General features: G+C 35.2%; 1 protein-coding gene across 3 annotated transcripts in view; it reads left to right on the top strand.

Moving 5' to 3' along the window:
- Positions 1-18,357, top strand: part of LOC126970239 (hemicentin-1-like) — a 138,357-nt gene that overhangs the window by 103,023 nt on the left and 16,977 nt on the right. For all 3 annotated transcript variants that reach the window (XM_050816046.1, XM_050816048.1, XM_050816047.1), the window contains exons 5-6: positions 2,259-2,455; positions 14,104-14,214. In XM_050816046.1, the coding sequence (XP_050672003.1) occupies positions 2,259-2,455; positions 14,104-14,214 (308 nt within the window). The remainder of the gene's footprint in view (positions 1-2,258; positions 2,456-14,103; positions 14,215-18,357) is intronic.

Here is an 18,357-nt window from a genome sequence, read left to right on the forward strand (position 1 = left end):
AAAGCGCGGTCTAAACATAACTGAACGAAAACTCTGCCTAATAGACGCGTAGGCAGTTTTGTTTTAAACACTTTTTAGCGTGATTGTGAGCCTAGTTGTTTATTGTACGTCATTTTTGACCTTAATAATGATCATCATCATTTTACTCTGTTAGTTATGTTCTTTGTTACCAGAATATAAATAAAGAATTACTTATTACTAATTCTTGTAGGCATCGTAAGATCCAAAATAGCTTTGAGGATTAATGCTCACTTTTGTATTAAAACCCCAACCTATTCAGGCGTTACTTATAAATAAATTGTTTTGTCAAAACCTCTAATGATCATAATATATAAGGGTCTTATTTGTAGATTATGATTTTTATTATTTTTTAATATAAATTGTATTTTTAACGCAAAAAAAGTACTGAACGCTATTTGTTTTTGAAGTCGTGATAGCGCTTTGTTAGTTGACATCCAAATAAATTCTAAAGTAATCTATTTTAAGAAATTGAATGCCATTTTATGCTTACGAGTATTTGGAAATCTACACGGCTTTCGTCCTTCCTTTGACAATACGACGAGGGACTTAGAATCGTTGAAGAGCCCTGTCCTATTTTTCTATTCATCTCATTCTGTCATTGGCCCCTCTCCAAGATGTTTTCTTTCTAAATCCTCTGAGATATTATAACATCAGCCCGTGTACGTTTATCTATTTAAAAATACATTTCTCTATACCCATGCTTTAAACCCTCTATTAAATATCCTAAAACAATTAGCTTATTGCCAACATTAAAACACCCAACGTCCTAATAACCATTACGTCATCCAAACGAGTGTTGTAATGAAATTCAGTACAACATTATATCATCCGTTTTCATAATGCCACTCCTTTGTATGATATTTTAGATGTTGTAGTTGTAGAAGTACATAGTAGGACTGGCTTTTTTAATGTTAACAGTAAGCTAACTGTTTCAGAATATTTTATAGAGAATTCATATTCATAAAGTCTTGTATGCAACTGTTGATAATTAGGTATTAAAACACTCATGTGATACTATAATCACACTCGGCTTCGCCTCGTGTAATTACCCCCATTCGTATTTTAATTTTTTTTATGAAAATAAGGGACGAAACGAGCAGGACGTTCAGCTAATGGTAATTGATACGCCCTGCCCATTAAAATGCTCAGGATTCTTGAAAAACTCCAAAAATTCTGAATGGCACTACAACTACGCCCGTCACCTTGAGACATAAGATGTTAAGTCTCATTTTCCCACTAATTTTACGCGCCCTTCAGACCGAAACACAGTAATGCTTATACATTACTGCTTCACGGCAGAAATAAGCACCGTTGTGGTACCCATAATCTAGTCGGCATCCTGTTTAAAGGAGCCTCCTACTGGTAAATAACAAGTAATACCGCTTATTACACAACAATTGCATAAATAACTATTATATTAAATTAAAACCCATTATTACCTTGAACCGCGAACTCTTCTACAACTTACTTTAATGGATTCAGTGGAATTTAGGAGAAGCACTTAAAAGTTTTACTCAATCAGACCTTGGTAAGTTCAGTCCGAAAACTGTGGAACTGATTCTTTACAAAATTAATGATGAAGTTTTGTTTCTGAGTCATTTTTGTTTAAGACTTAATTAATATGCCCGTTCAGGGTTCAAATATTGTAATGTAGTGTAAATTGTTGAGAAGAGTTATTGCGACTTCACATAAAGATTGAATAAGTCAGTAGTTTGTAGCATATTGCCTTTCTGGAACTTATTTTGCCTTCGCCAAAGATCTCTACGACGATCGGTCCTGCGCTGCCCTCATCCAACCTATTCCGGCGATCTTGACCAGATCATCGGTCCATCTTGAGGTCCCGGGTTCGAAACCCGGTAGGTGCAAACATTTATATGATGAATATGGATGTTTGTTTCCGAGTCATGGATGTTTAAATGTATCTATGTATGTTTATATGTATGTTTATATGAATTTATGTATGTTTAAGTAAGTATATTGTATTAAATATATCATTGTCTTGTAACCCATAACACAGGCTATATTATATGCTTAACTTGGGGCAAGATAATTTGTGTAAAAAGTGTGTCAATATTATTATTATTATTATTATTATATTGTCTACTTGCCTACCAACACTGCGTCTTTCGGTACGTGGTCGTCATTCGAGGACTTTTCTGCCCCAAAGGGCATCTGTCAGTCGCGCTATCTGCCCTGCCCATTTCCTGCTTTATTTATAAGTTAATTATTCGTTACAGCTTCGATGCTCGCATAAACATAGAATGGTCAAGTGCAGTATTCAACATCAGCGGCAGATTGTCAGCAGATATAGAAAAACAACCATCAAAATTGCTGATATCATCGTTAACAGGAGACGACCAGGCGCTGTACCATTGTAGAGTGGACTTCTTGTTGGCACCAACAAGAAATATTGGTGTCAACTTAACTGTTATAGGTAAGTTAATTTTTAAACTTATGAATTAATTATTTTTAAACTGATAACCCTCACTTCTGGCATTAAAAATAGAACTTAAATTTGTAAATTCAAAAAAAATCTCAAGTCAATTTCCAACTATGCAATTATATGGGTTGAGCAGGTTATCAATTGTAAAGTAGATCCTGTAGATGAACCCACAACCTGAGAGTTGAACAAGACATACCAAGATTTATGAACGACACTTACGATCACTCGAACGGTTGGCTCAGTGGTAGAGAGCTCGGATGGAGCCCGAGGAGGTCGCAGGTTCGAGTCCCGCATCGTTTGTCAAGCTTGTCGATGTATGCAGGCTCAAAATTGATTATATTATAAGAAATATAGATTTAAACGCCATATTATGTTAAACAGCAAAGTGTTACAAAAAATTGCTAGGATATTTACCTATTTTTAAAAATTGTATACTACCTGACCCTTGCAGTTCTTCTGTACATAATAAATAAAATACTAGGGTCACCAGTTGATCAACGACCGACAATACGGGTTTCGCCATGGTCGGTCGGCAGGTGATCTTCTGGTATACCTAACACAAAGATGGGCTGCGGCTATTGAAAGCAAGGGGGAAGGCCTGGCAGTTAGCCTGGATATAGCGAAGGCCTTTGATCGTGTATGGCACAAGGCGCTCCTCTCCAAACTTCCATCATTTGGGCTTCCCGAGAGCTTGTGCAAGTGGACCTCCAGCTTCCTCACTGGGTGTAGCATACAGGTCGTTGTCGACGGATATCGCTCGAACCCGAAGCCCGTGAATTCTGTGTCCCAAGGCTGTGTGCTGTCTCCCACGCTGTTTCTTCTGCATATCAATGATATGTTGGACACCTCCAACATTCATTGCTATGCATACGACAGCACTGGTGATGCCATATACACGGGCCATGCAGGTCTCTCTCGGGAAATCGTCGACCAGTGCCGGGAGAAACTTGTGTCTTCTATCGAGTCCTCACTTGAGAAGGTGGCGGAATGGGGAAAATTGAACCTTGTCCAATTTAACCCCCAGAAGACTCAAGTTTGCGCGTTTACCACTAAAAAAAACCCATTTGTCGTATCACCGCTCTTCGACAACACTTCCCTCAAAGCCTCGCCTAGTATCGGAATACTGGGTCTCGAAATCTCGAGCGATTGCTAATTTCGTGGTCATCGGAAGGCAAAGCTAAATTGGCTTCAAAGAAACTGGGCGTCATTAATAGAGCACGGCAATACTTCAAGCCGGCCCACATACTAGCGCTCTACAAAGCGCAGGTCCGGCCACACATGGAGTATTGCTGTCATCTCTGGTCTAGCGCACCCCAGTATCAGCTCGATCCATTTGACCGCGTGCAACGCAGAGCAGCTCGAATTGTCGGGGACACAGTGCACTGTGAACGGCTGGATCACTTGGTGTTACGTGGAGACGTCGCTTCAATGTTTGTCTTCTACCGCATTTATCACGGGGAGTATTCCGAAGAGCTGTTTAACCTGATTCCTGCCGCCGAATTCCACCTTCGCACGACACGCCACAAGTTAGGATATCATCCTCACCATCTGGATGTGTGGCGGTCCTCCACAGTGCGGTTTTCAAGGAGCTTTCTTCTACGTACTACAAAGCTGTGGAATGAGCTTCCTTGTGCGGTATTTCAGGGACGATACGACATGGGTACCTTCAAAAAAAAAGCGCGTACACCTTCCTTAAAGGCCACGCTCCTGTGATTCCTCTGGTGTTGCAAGAGATTGTGGGCGGCGGTGATCACTTAACAACAGGTGACCCGTACGCTCGTTTGTCCTCCTATTGCATAAATAAAAAAAAGGATAATTTCGTAAAATATGCCCCTGTTATTATAATGAAATTGTTTCACAGCAGAACTGTCAAGCCGTGTGTCAATGAATTCTCTCATAGAAAATATGTCCATACAAACAAATATTCTAAATTAAAATAATTATGGGCCTCAAATCGATTGAAATAAAAACTATCCTATCTCTCAAGTTGGACTAAACTGCACTCTTTAAAGTAATTCCCATTAAAATCCGTTTCTTGGTTTAGGAGTTATATCACTGGATTTATATATTTTAAGATAATTCTATTCAGATGGAGGAATAGTTTTGTAATCAGTCGAGTATGTTTGATTTGATTAATTACAAAACTAAACATGATAGTTAGCTTCGGTTGTAACTTCATCTGCATTGAATTAGTTTTGCCCTCAATCAGGAACTATTAATTTCGGTAAGCAAATAACCACCTTAAAGATTTATTTAACAAGAAAGTATATATTAATATTTAAGCATAATTATATAGGAATTGAAAATGTAAGACTAGAATCTTATAACTTTACACTATGGGCAAGCGTACCAAGAATACTGGCAGCATTTCCTCATTGGATAGCTGGCAGCTATTTAGCTGATCCTAGCTAAATAGCTGCCAGCGCTTGGGTTACCAGTAGCCCTATTGAGGCGAGAAGATAGTATCTTGTACATTCTCCGCGCCTCTGGGGCCCAGATAAGTCTCAACACCAAACGGCAGACGGATAGAGTAAGACTCACTGAGACCGATATATTTGCGACGTTTGCTGTCTTCGGCAGTAGAAGCAGCAGCCGCAGCAATAACTGACGTGACTAAATAAATAATAACTATATTAAATACAGGCTCAAAATTGATTATATTATAAGAAATATAGATTTTAACGCCATATTATATTAAACAGCAATGTGTTACAAAAAATTGCTAGGATGTTTACCTATTTTTAAAACTTGTATACTACCTGACCCTTGCAGTTCTATTCTTCTATATATATTCCAACATGGGCGTCATTTTTTTCATTTTGCTATAAAATGATAAAAACATCAAGATATTCATAATTTATAAAGAGAGCGACGGTGAAAAGTGATCGCGTTTTTTATATATATTAAAAAAAAATTAAATAATTCATGGTAGTTCGTTCCTCGTTAACATGAAGGTCGTGATTACTGACATAATAATGGCATTCAACAAATGCAGTGATTTATCAACTATAACAGGTCGACCTGGCACCACAAGCAGCACCCGTTCACAAGTGGACACATGTTTAAATAATTCTGTTATGTTTTTAAATTGATAACCTTCACTTCTAGGATTATTACACAAATAAAATTTGAAAAACGTCCCGTACGGGTTTTTATTGTTTAGATTTGCAAGAGCGACATCTCAAGTCATTTTCCTAATATGCAAATATTGGGGTTGAGCAGGTTATCAACTGAAAAGTAGATCCTGTAAGTGAAGCCACAACCTGAGAGTTGAACAAAGCATACAAGATTTATCAACAAAAATATGTCACTCGAACGGTTGGCTGAGTTGGAAGAGCCCTCGCACGGAACGCAAGAGGTTGCGGATTCGAGTTTCGAATTGTTCATAAATTTTGTTTTCAAATTTTATGTGTCAAATTAACATGGGCAAACTCGCGGGCATTTGCATATGCAAAATATAAGTATGACTGAAAAGTGAACGATAAAGCCTGAGGCACACCTAGCCAATTATATTCGGGGAAAGAGGTCAACAGCGCCCCCTTGTTCTCATTGTTACTTTAACGTATCATTAAATATTCAATTTGTTGATTGCTGATATTCAGTATTTTTAATTTGGCTCAAATGTATTTATTCACTCAAATTTATTTTGAGTTGCGTGTAGGTTTGGTACTCGATTTGGTATATTTGCAATTATTTTCATTCCCTCCTTATGGTTAGTGTAACTCTTGCTGTTTCCTGATATTTAAAGTATTTAGAATATTATTAAGTCTAAATTAAGTAATTTTTAATTTTTCTCGCTGAATTATTATTGATTATTTTAAATAAATTATTAATGATTATTGTAACTGTGTTTTACCATTAGTTTCTTGTGTAAATATTATTTTTTTATTATTATTTTAGCTACGCTACGTTTCGTGACTTTTTCAGTGCACGTTTTCAGGGTGACTGAAACATACAAACTGAACTTTTCGTCACGTACAGTTTTAATTTCCACCGTATTGCAAAGTTTCGCCCAATTGGTTAGTAACAGCTATTCAATTGAATTTAACTTATTACGAGAATACGATTATATTAATTATAAATAAATTAACTTAAATTTTGTTGAAAGAATGGTAATCCATAGTCATTCTAGAGATTTCTAGAATTATTTAGAAAATTGTTCTAATGCAATCTGTATTCAAAAAAAAAAATCTAATTTATTAATTTCTTATATTAAAATTTTGAAGTAAGTAAAATAACTCTACAATAAAAAATTATCCACCGAAGTGGGTATTCACTGTTAGTCAAATATATTTTGGATGTGTGGTAGACTCCAATCGAAATTAATGTCAAGGTCGTACCTACATAAAACTTAAAATTACATTTTACGAACAAGTTATAAAGCTTTGGTCTCGCGAACCTAACCCAGAAACACACGGCTTCGACGCAACGCGGCGTAGCTGACTGCGGAGAAGCCGTTAGTTGAATTTGCCACCATTAAAGTTGATTCACACCAAACCATTATAGTTGAGCAACTTTTATTGATCAACAAAGGTTTCAAATCGAATTCGAATGAACATTGCACAGATGATAACAATATACGGTAACAAAGATGGCGTATTTATTTATTTGGGATTTGGGTACACTTACATCAATGCACATCAGAATATTGACAATATAATATTTTAACTTAGCCATTTTAAACATGCAAACCTATTACACAGCATTCTCATATAACGACAAATTACTTTTATTTTAACATTTTTTTATGATCTTGAACTTAAGTATCAAAACTTTTGATAATATACAATAAAAAAATGACAAACGATAGCAATAGAATTTGACACAATAAATAATAGGAGTAAAAATTTCCCAATATATCTAAGTATGGTTTTAGATATTTATGCAACAATTATGTTGTGTAATAAGGGGTATTAAAACACGAATGTGGGTTTATCACACGAGACGAAGCGAAGTGTAATAGAATCACATGAGTGTTTTAATACCTAATTATCAACAGTTGCATAGAAGACTTAATAGGAATCTGAAACAGTTGCTTTTTGTTATGCCTACTACTCGGTTGGGTCGAGTTAGTAAGTCTTTTGTTGGGCGATGTATATGCTTCTACAATATGATCCCAGAAAATGTACAAAACAAATGTGTTACGAAATTTAAAAGAATTGTTAAAAAACGATTGTGTGGGAAAGGTTATTATAGCATAAACGATTTTCTTAATGACACCACGGACTGGGAATAAAGCGAACACCCTCAGGCTCTTTAATTATATATGTTTATTGTACGATATTACATTGTAATCCATATTTTATATTAAGAAAAAAAAAGTCCGCTGAGTTTCTTGCGTCCATTCTTCTCAGGTCTGAGGCAGTCTCTTTTGAATGGGTGGTAGATTTTGACGTTCAATAAGTGATTTTAAATCCTATTTTGAATAAAAATATTTGAATTTGAATTGTCAGCATTGAAACACCCAATGTATAACCATTACATTATCCAAACGATTGTTGTAATGAAATTCAGTACAACAATACAACACTCGTTTGGATGATGTAATGCTTACTAGGACTGGCTTTTTTAATGTTAGCAGTAAGCTAACTATCTTAGAATCTTTAATAGAGGATTTAAAGCATGGGTGTAGATAAACTTTATTTAGCGTTTCATTATTGCATAAATTATATATTTAATTATTATAGTATTTTAATTATTGGACTAGAAATAAGATAAATAATATTATTACTATTGTCGGACATACGTAGGGATCCGCACCATTCTTCGATTACGATGTATTGTTATTAATTTTGTAATATTTTGATGTAACACGGTACCCATTTTGGAATTTGTCGTCTTATTTACATACCAGTTGGAGGCTCCTTTGCACAGGAAGCCGGCTAGATTATGGGTAACGGCGCCTATTTGTGCCGTGAAGCAGTAATGTGTAAACATTATTGTATTTCGGTCTGAAGGGCGCCGTAGCTAGTGAAATTACTGGGCAAATGAGACTTAACATGTTATGTCTCAAGGTGACGAGCGCAATTGTAGTGCCGCACACAATTTTTGGGTTTTACAATATTCCTGCGCGGAACTGCATTATAATGGGTAATCAATTACCATCAGCTGAACGTCCTGCTCGTCGCGTACCTTATTTTCATAAAAAAAAACATTACACACTTTGTGTATTAATACACATTACACACTTCTTCAAAAATTGTGGTATTTTATGAAAATCAACGGCTGCTCTTTTTAATACACTACAATATTTTAGAATGACTGTAATATTCAATAAGTTTGTAAAGTTATCAGCAAAGAGCCCATAAATTAATAAAATCATAATTCTTCGGCTGGGCACTGAACTATTAGACACAAAAAATTCTAACAAGTCAGTTAATCAAAACAAATCATGCCTTAACTGTAGACAACAAAAAATGAATAAATTACAAATCAGATTACTGATTTAAGAACGAGTAATGAGATACCAAGAACATAATGATATGTACAGACTCAAGCATAATAATGACCGTTAAAAATATGAATCATTAAAATATACAGAGTCCGATACTTACATTATTATACGTCGCAGAATAATCAGACTGACCGGATTATTGAGTAAATCCAAGGATGATTGCAAAGAACCGGATAAATGGAATCTACTTCATTCAGATTTTTGCCAATGTATGAGTTATTATTAGCATCAATGCCTTAATCACAGTCTACTTAGAATAATCGGAAATATCTGTGTGGATTTAAAACAAATATGCCTTTATTGTTGTACTTGTAAAATTAAATTTACTTACTTTGTACGAATTTATACTTTCTAATACAGATATTTTGTAACTAATATGGTACCTACCCAATAAATTATCTTATCCCTCATGTTCATAGAAACTGACAGTTAGTCAAAAAAAAAATTATGTACGGATTAAATGTATAACTTTTACTAGCGCTCGTTTTAAATTTTTTATTCGGGTGCTTATTAAATATATTTGCCAATGCCCAACAGTCTGTCGGATTCAGCATGAATCCTAAATATTTTGTTTTGGTTACTTTTTTTATAGCACGCACGGCTATACTTAGTATAGGACATAATATAATTAGTTTTAAGAGCGTTAAGTGTCAGTAGAATATTTTTTCCCAGCCAATCTCTGTTTCATTACGTATAGACTACCATGTTGTTTGAAAAAATACTGCGATATCATCCACATACTTCGTGGATGTCTATTCTCTCAGAGAACTTCTCGCATATCAATTTCTTGCTTTCGGGTTCTGTAAAACATCAACATGAACAATGTTGAAGGCTTTTTAGGTCTAGATAAACAATTCGATAGGTCTTTTCTTGATTATGTTCATTGACAATAAATAAATTATTGTCATTAGTTAAAAGTTTAATTTATTATTAACTCTGTGATACACAAGAAAATTGAAAGCAAAATTTTATGAACGATGCGGGACTCGAACCCGCGACCTCTCGCGGTCCGTGCGAGCGCTCCTTCCAACTGAGCCAACCGTTCGAGTGACGTATCATTTATAAAATCTTGTATGCTTTGTTCAACTCTCAGGTTGTGGCTTCATCTACAGGATCTACTTTACAGTTGATAACCTGCTCAAACCCAATATTTGCATATTAGGAAATTGACTTGAGATGTCTAAGATACACCTTAAATTTAAGTAAATATAGGTAATTAGACACGGTGTGAACGCGTAACAAACGCGTAAAGTATCGGCAGTCTGTTATTTGGAATATGGCCAATGATGTTCTTTCTATACATAAGAACGTTATTGTACGAGTATATGGCTCATGTCTTAAACATATTTTCTCAGTTTCTCACTGAACTGTGTATCGCTATAGAACCAATTCATGTTTAAAAATTATTTAATAATATAATAATTAATATATAATATTGACACACTTTTACATAAATTATCTTGGCCCAAACTAGGTATAGCCTGTACTATGGGTACCAGGTAACGATATATTTAATACAATATACTTACTTAAACATGCATAAATACATATAAACATCCATGACTAGGAAACAAACATCCATATTCATCATATAAAATGATTGCACCTACCGGGATTCGAACCCGGGACCTCTAGCGCAGTATGCAGGGTCACTAACCACTGGGCTATAGGGGTCAAATTACTATTAATCTATTTATAAATTAATTACAATTTTTTTTCGTCTGTAATGTCTGTTTTCAAATTTATTCCACTTGTTACAAATATTAAAACCATAAGTCTACTTTACTTTCATTCCATAGAAAATGTTGTTTCTCTCTAATCTGCCTCCTGACAACTTAACCTCCTCTTTGTTCAGTAAGTTGTCAATCGGTTACCAACGTGTTTAACACAAACGATCAGCAAGCCAGTTGATCTGCAACAGTTGCCTGGTATGGTTGCCTTCTAATACCATATTCGTACATCAAGTGAAGTAATATGAGAAGTAATTGTAAATTCTAATAAAGCGCTTATTGTGAAGGCGACGTTTTAATTGTACGACCTAAAACACTTGAATCTAAGACTTTAACCTCCTATCATTTACTACAGTCTACATATACTTATAATACATATACTTACGTTTGATGTAAGGTATTCTTTATAAAATAAACAAGAATCCGATATAGTTGGTGTACATCCGTTCACCACCCGCTAAATGTTATCTTTTAACCGTGTTTGTTTTAAACTCAGTGACATCGAGTAAACAAAGAATTCGTGATTGGATTTCGTGGGTATTGTTTTTTTATAACAATAAGGGACGAGATGAACAGGACGTTCAGCTGACAGTAATTTATACGCCCTGCCCATTACAATGCAGTGCCGCTCAGGATTGTTGAAAAATCCAATTATTCTGCGCGGTACTACAATTGCGTTTGTCTCCTTGAGACATGAGATGTTAAGTTACACCTTCCTTTAAGGCCGGCAACGCTCTTGTGATTCCTCTGGTATTGCAAGAGAATGTGGGCGGCGTAGAAAGTAACTTAACACCAGGTGACCCATGCGATCGTTTGTCCTCCTATTCCATAAAAAAAAATGTTTCGTTTGCTCAGTAATTTCACTAGCTACGACGCCCTTCAGAACGAAACACAGTAATGTTTCACGGCAGAAATAGGCGCCGTTGTGGTACCCATAATCTAGCCGGCATCGGCACTGGTCTTTTTTTAGACCCCGAAGCGGGGCCCATATGTCGGGCTCGGGTGTAAACATCTCCTACCGACTAAAACCTCCTCTGTGCTGATAGCCCTAAAGGCTTTTACAGCAAAGCCGGGCGGGGGCCTTGCAGGCCGAAAATGTAACACACAGGCGCGGGGCGTCTCGGAAGGAGAATCGAACCTTGGACCATTGAACCATGGATTATCTATGTGTGTGTTTGTAATTATGTGTGAATGTATATATGTGTATGTGTGTGACTATTTGTGTGTTATTGCAGGTGTGTGTGTGATGTGAGTGTGAGTGGTGTTTAACGATTACAGGGCGAGGACTTCTAATAAAGGGGTAGATATTGTAAAAATATACTTGCTACCATATAAAAGAAATGAAAACTTTACCAATTCGTTAATACGAAATACAACTTTACTCACTGAGTAAATCTTACATAAGCACTCAAGCCGGCCAAACAATCGTTTCTTAGCCGAGCGTGATACTTCATTCAATACTTCTTTTGAAATTTTCATTTCGAGTAACATCTACCCCCTTATTCATAATAGTCTGCTAACTTAAAGCATTGCTCTTTGTCTCACTCTGTCTTCTTCTATTGACCCAATTATGAAATTGTAAAATCTCATTATGACATGAGAAAAAACACTCCTTAGCGGCTTATGTATAAAAAACTCGTGTCCCGGTGCTTGCCACCGAATTCCTCTGAAACGGCTGAACCGATTTGTGTGAAATTTTATGTGCATATCGGGTAGGTCTGAGAATCGGCCAACATCTATTTTTCATACCTCTAAATGGTAAGGGTGACCCACCCCTAAATATATTGTTTTCTGACAATTTTTTTTATTTTTATTTTATTATGATTCAACATTGAAAAATACATACACAAGTACTCTCTACAATCTTCAACTATTTTCGTTTCACATTTGCTGGGTCAGATAGTTATACATAAAAATGTCTGTAATAGGTTGTTCTGTAAACTACAGTAGGTTTTTTCTCGATAACATCAGGTTAACTTGCTTTATATTGTCATATATATTAAATAGTCATTTTTAAGTAGCCTATGGGTAGGTCTAAGAAAGGTGCCGCGCGCCGTAAACAATATAGACCAAAAGAAACGGTAACGGAATAATGAATCGACTCCGAACAAATGCTTTTCGAAACTCTATTTCACGTTTTTTTTTTATGGAATAGGAGGACAAACGAGCGTACGGGTCACCTGTTATTAAGTGCTCACCGCCTCCCACAACCTCTTGCAACACCAAAGTAATCACAGGAGCGTTGCCGGCCTTGTGAGATAATAATATATTATGAAGAACATTTGCAAGCTATCAATGACAGGTAGCCTAAGACCCACTTATTGAGACACGGGTTAATATATACGGGTTAGTTATCATCAACCTAAATGAAAATCCTAATAAAGCCGTCCTCAAATTAAATACATCGTCCACGTTAACAATAATATCATCCACGTAAACATGAATTTTTATAAAATGAACACTACGGGGCAAAACTATGTGAAATTTTTATGGGACCAAATGGCAAATATTCTGCATCAAACTAAAGAAGACTCACGGAGATCTCAGCGTAATCGGTGTACACACATAAAAAAAATACCAATCGAAATGAGAACCTCCTCCTTTTTGAAGTCGGTTAACAAGGCTGAGTTTATCCCATTAAATAATACTACGTTTGATAGAAAATCAGGATTAGTTATTAAGGGTTTGCTTAAATGCAAATTTCCGTTATACACAAGACCATAAGACTGGCGTGTTTAATAAGTACCTTTAATTTGTTATCAATGGTATTAAAATATATTCGTTAACATTGTTAACATATAATATAGTTATATATTGCTTATTAAAACGACCGCGCGGCCCTTGATAGTGGAGTTGCTAGTAAGCTATTACAAATACCCACATTGTAATTATTCTTAAGGAGTCTCGGCCACTCTGAATCGTTCCGTACACATTCCATCAAAAGATGGAAAACATAATCGATTCTTGTGTCTCCACAGTCTGTACAATTTTGTGTTAGCGATCTTTTCATTAAGAATTTAAATTTATTTGATGGAATGTGCCCGGAACGAAGTCGTAAACTTGTTACGATATCCGTCCTTTTAACTTTGGATTCTGTAAACCATCGAGTCGTTGTCGAGGGAGCTGACACACTATTGTTTTATACCATATGCCCTTTTCCCGCGATCTTTCGTCAAAATATTCTTGCCAATCTAGTATACAGTCCTGTTTAAATTTTATCAAATTTTCATTTGGTAATGGGACATGGTCATATGGTACTCCGTCGCCAATGGCGCTTTTGGCTGCCGTATCTATCACTCATTACAAAATATTTTTAAACTAAAAAAATAGCAACTTAAGCTTTAGAAATTGCAAGTAATTTTTTGACAATAAGAAATTATTTTTGATTTGATTTGAGGCTCACTAAAAAATTGTATATGTCATATAAGGCCTAATTTTTATATCTTGCTTTTCAGTTCTACCGAGTCAGCCATTTTTCTTAGATGAAGTTGGAAACAAAGTGGAAAACAAAATCGGACCATATCATGAAGGAGACACCCTGGTGCTGAGCTGTCTCGTGATTGGAGGTTGGTACTCATTTTACTAAGTTTAAATCAAAATCAAATCAAAATCTCTTAATTTACCTAGGTCACAGAAATGAAACTTATGAATGTCAAAAAAATATTTTTTCTATTGAATTCGGGGTTAATTTAAAGGGTTGAGCTAATGAGAAGACATGGCAAGAAACTCATTGTCACTCTTTTAAATCAACATTTACATTTTCATCGTATTACAAATCACTTCAATTACAATATATGTAAAGTGATGCAACAATAAGACTCAAACGTCAAGTACCTAAGTCAAAAAGAAAAAGTAAATATAAATTACTAAGTAAAAACAAGAGTTATTGAGGACAGTAGTTGCATCAATCCACACACACCGTAAATAAAAAATATTATGCGAGCATTTTATTAGCAATTATAAAACAATATAATTACTTTAATGTTCAAACATGAAGAAAAGTGACATTAAGGAGGGCATGACGACCTGTATAGCCGAGTGGTAAGCAATCCTACCTACTAAGCTAGAGGTCCCGGGTTCGAATCCCGGTAGGTGAAAGCATTTATATGATGAATATGGATGTTTGTTTTCGATTTATGTATGTTTATATGAAGTTATGTATGTTTAAGTAAGTATATTGTATTAAATATATCATTGTCTTGTATAACCCATAACACAGGCTATATATGCTTAACTTGGGGCAAGATAATTTGTGTAAATAGTGTGTCAATATTATTATTATTATATATTATGACGAAACATGTCACGAGGACTTCAAAACTAAATGATATCACCCGCAGTAAACGTATATTCCGACACTCTCAAGAGAATCAAAAATTATAGGGTATTTTTGTTTGACCTAGAAACATGACATTTGGCATAAGTAATACTATAAGCATGGGGGAAAGTAAATAATAAATGATCATCAAAATATTAATATGTAAACACAAACCGGTTGCTTATGTATGTTATACTCGACCGTAGTCTGGCATACATAAGGTCGAGATACCCTTACGCTGGTATCCACCTGCTGGTATTACCTATCGAATTTTTGACACTTGCGGCAATACGACATAAAGTCCGTAATAGTATATAAAGATACCATAAGTGGAAATATAATGACGCCCCAATTTAGTAACACCTCGTCCAGGCATGCACTTCAAAAACCAATTCTGTTCTTCAGTCTACGTTGAACGTAAAATAAACTAACAAAATGATTCGTCAGATTACTGTGGTGATCTCAAATCAAACACGACTTAAGAATCTCCTCATTTTAGAAGAGGGTAGAATAGAAAACTGTATTCACTCACTCACAAAGAAACCTCCCTGAAACACTTCCATCCCATTTTCTTGCATTTCAATTAAACCTTTAATTAAAATATCACATGAATTTACTACAAGCATAGGGTAAAGTAAATAATAAACGATCAAAACAAAAAGTAAACACCAAACAGGTTGTTTATGTAACAGCATAGTATGTTATACTCGACCGTAGTATGGAAGACATAAGGTCGAGATTCCCTTACGCTGGTATGCACCTATCGAATTTCTGACTCTTGTAGCATTACCACGTGAACCAACCATAGTTACCAATCTGGAAGTAGAATCTCGCCCCAATTTAGTAACATCTCGTCCAGGCATGCACTTCAAAAACCAATTCTGTTATTCTTAATTTATTATTGTTATTATTAATTTACTTTGCGTTAAACGTAGAAAACGTTTAACGCAAAATAAATTGTCAAAATTGCCTTAAGAGCCTCCTCATTTTAGAAGAGGAAAGTTGTATTCACTTACTCACGTAACAAACCACAATAAAACAATTCCATTACTTGCATTTTAATTAAGCCTTTTACCAAATCACATCAATCAAAGCATTAGACTGCCTGATTTTTGATTAATTGGTTAATTAAAAGCCTATAATTTCGTGCAGTGCATAATCAATTTAGATTTCTTAGTAAACATATTATATATAATATCCTTTAATAACTAAACTGATATCAAATCAGTACACATTGACCATAATACATCAAAGATTTTTTCAAAGAATTGTGAGCCTCGATTTCTTTATATTTTCATACATCCATCATTCATTTACTCAATGTGTTAAAGCAAGCATAAAGAATGCTTGCTTTAACACATTCAAGCATTGTGCGTTATATTCAATTCAACTTCTATGGGCTATAATTTGGTTTAGGCGCTTCCTCCACGAGCGAATATCACGACGAACATCAGTACATTGTTTATTTAGTTTACGCTCACTACGGCTTGCTTGTACTTACGTACTTACGTTTTGGGTATTTACTCAAGGCATTCAAATCAGACAGCAGGCGCTACTTAGCTATTTACTTTTGCCTGTAAAATTTAGGATCAGCGTGCCAAAGCTAAAGCTTACATATGACTCGCAAGAGCTTCGTGGTAATATTTATGTCTCTTTTGTTTTCTAAAACTATTTATTTACCCCTGCTAATTAAATTAAATTGTGTCACTCCGAATAAATAAACAAATAAAATAAAAAAAGCAATTATGTGGTTTTATGAACCTACGATGCAGGTGAAACTTTTTTTTTTCACAGCAACTCTAACATAACTTTGTACCTCTTAAACCGGTTTCTATGTACGGCTTAGCAAACGTAGCTTCCAGCTATTTTAAATTGATTCAAAAAGTAATGAGCAAAACCACCAATCAACATTCTTCATCTGTCATTACCTTCATTAGATAATAAGTTTAGATGTGAAAGACGGTAGATGCTACCGATCGCTACGGAAAAGTTACAGTACGTGACCACAATCACTATAATATTATTATTTTGTTGAAAAACGTTCACTTGACAGCGCGTTAGCAACGCCCTCGCAGCGCGTTCGTTGGAGCGGTCAGCAACATGTCTTGTACTCTTGTAGTCGATATTATCGTCGCTCGTGTAGGTGACGCCTTAATTTCTGAAATGGATTGAGAAATTTGTCATTCAGATGACATCAACTAGCATGAATTAAAAGACCTTTCTACTTCTTTTTTTATATTTCTTATCTTAGAATTATCTCCGCGTCTATCACATACATGACAAGGGGCTATATTAGTTTGTGGCAGCCAAAGAATCCAAAAAAAAAAAAAACAAAATCTTTCTTAACACTTTAATTAACTTTAAATAACAATATATATTAAAACTATAAGTAAAATTATTTTGAATTAAAACCATTGGGACTACTTTGACGCTACTTTGCACAGGATTCCGGTTGATTAGGAGAAACACAACGGCGCCTATTTCTGCCGTGAAGCAGTAATATGTAAGCATTATTGTGTTTCGGTCCGAAAATTACTAGGCAAATGAGACTTAACATCTTATGTCTCAACGCGACGAGCGCAGTTGAAGTGCTACTTAGAATTTTTGGGTTTTTCAAGAATCCTGAGCGGCACTGCATTGTGATGGGCAGGGCGTATCGATTACCATCAGCTGAACTTCCTGCTCGTCTCGTACTTTATTGTCATAAAAAAACACGAGTCGACGAATTGGGGTCAGCTATGAGATATCCGACACATCCACAATAAACGGCGAAAATGCAACGTCAGTGATACTCGTAGGGCTACCACACGTAATTGGCTTATTGATGGTTAGGTGGTTTCATAACACATTGTTGCATATCTTAAGGGCAAAAAGGTATAAAAGGCTTGGCAGTAAGGCTGGCAAATAACATTTAAAATCTAAGAAGATTGAAAAAAGAGAAGGAAATTCATATATGAAAGTCTAATCTCCAAGATAATCAAGAAATTATACATTGAGATATTCAAATCCAAATATGCTGACTATGTATCCATTTAATTATTGTTTTATATAGTCAATTTACTTAATAAAAAAATAAATACATGTTTATTTTTTATATATTACGAAAATAATAAACAACTGTAAAAAAATAAAATATTGTAAATTACATATTTTACCATTTTATGATAGGTTCTCTTCAGTCTTTATTAATGTAATTATTGTTATTTAAATAAAATACTTTTTTATGGATTCAAACGAGTGTACTTCGTTTTTATATTAGATTTTTGCGTAAAAGCTATAATTTTTTTATTATTTTACTTAACCCGACGCTTCAAAATATTCCCAGACCTCGTTTTCATGGTTTTCGTTTCAGTTTTCACTTATACTTCCGCCGGATAATACTTCGTGGCCA

This window comes from Leptidea sinapis, chromosome 20, assembly GCF_905404315.1.
Source record: "Leptidea sinapis chromosome 20, ilLepSina1.1, whole genome shotgun sequence".
In the NCBI taxonomy this organism is placed as follows: domain Eukaryota; kingdom Metazoa; phylum Arthropoda; class Insecta; order Lepidoptera; family Pieridae; genus Leptidea; species Leptidea sinapis.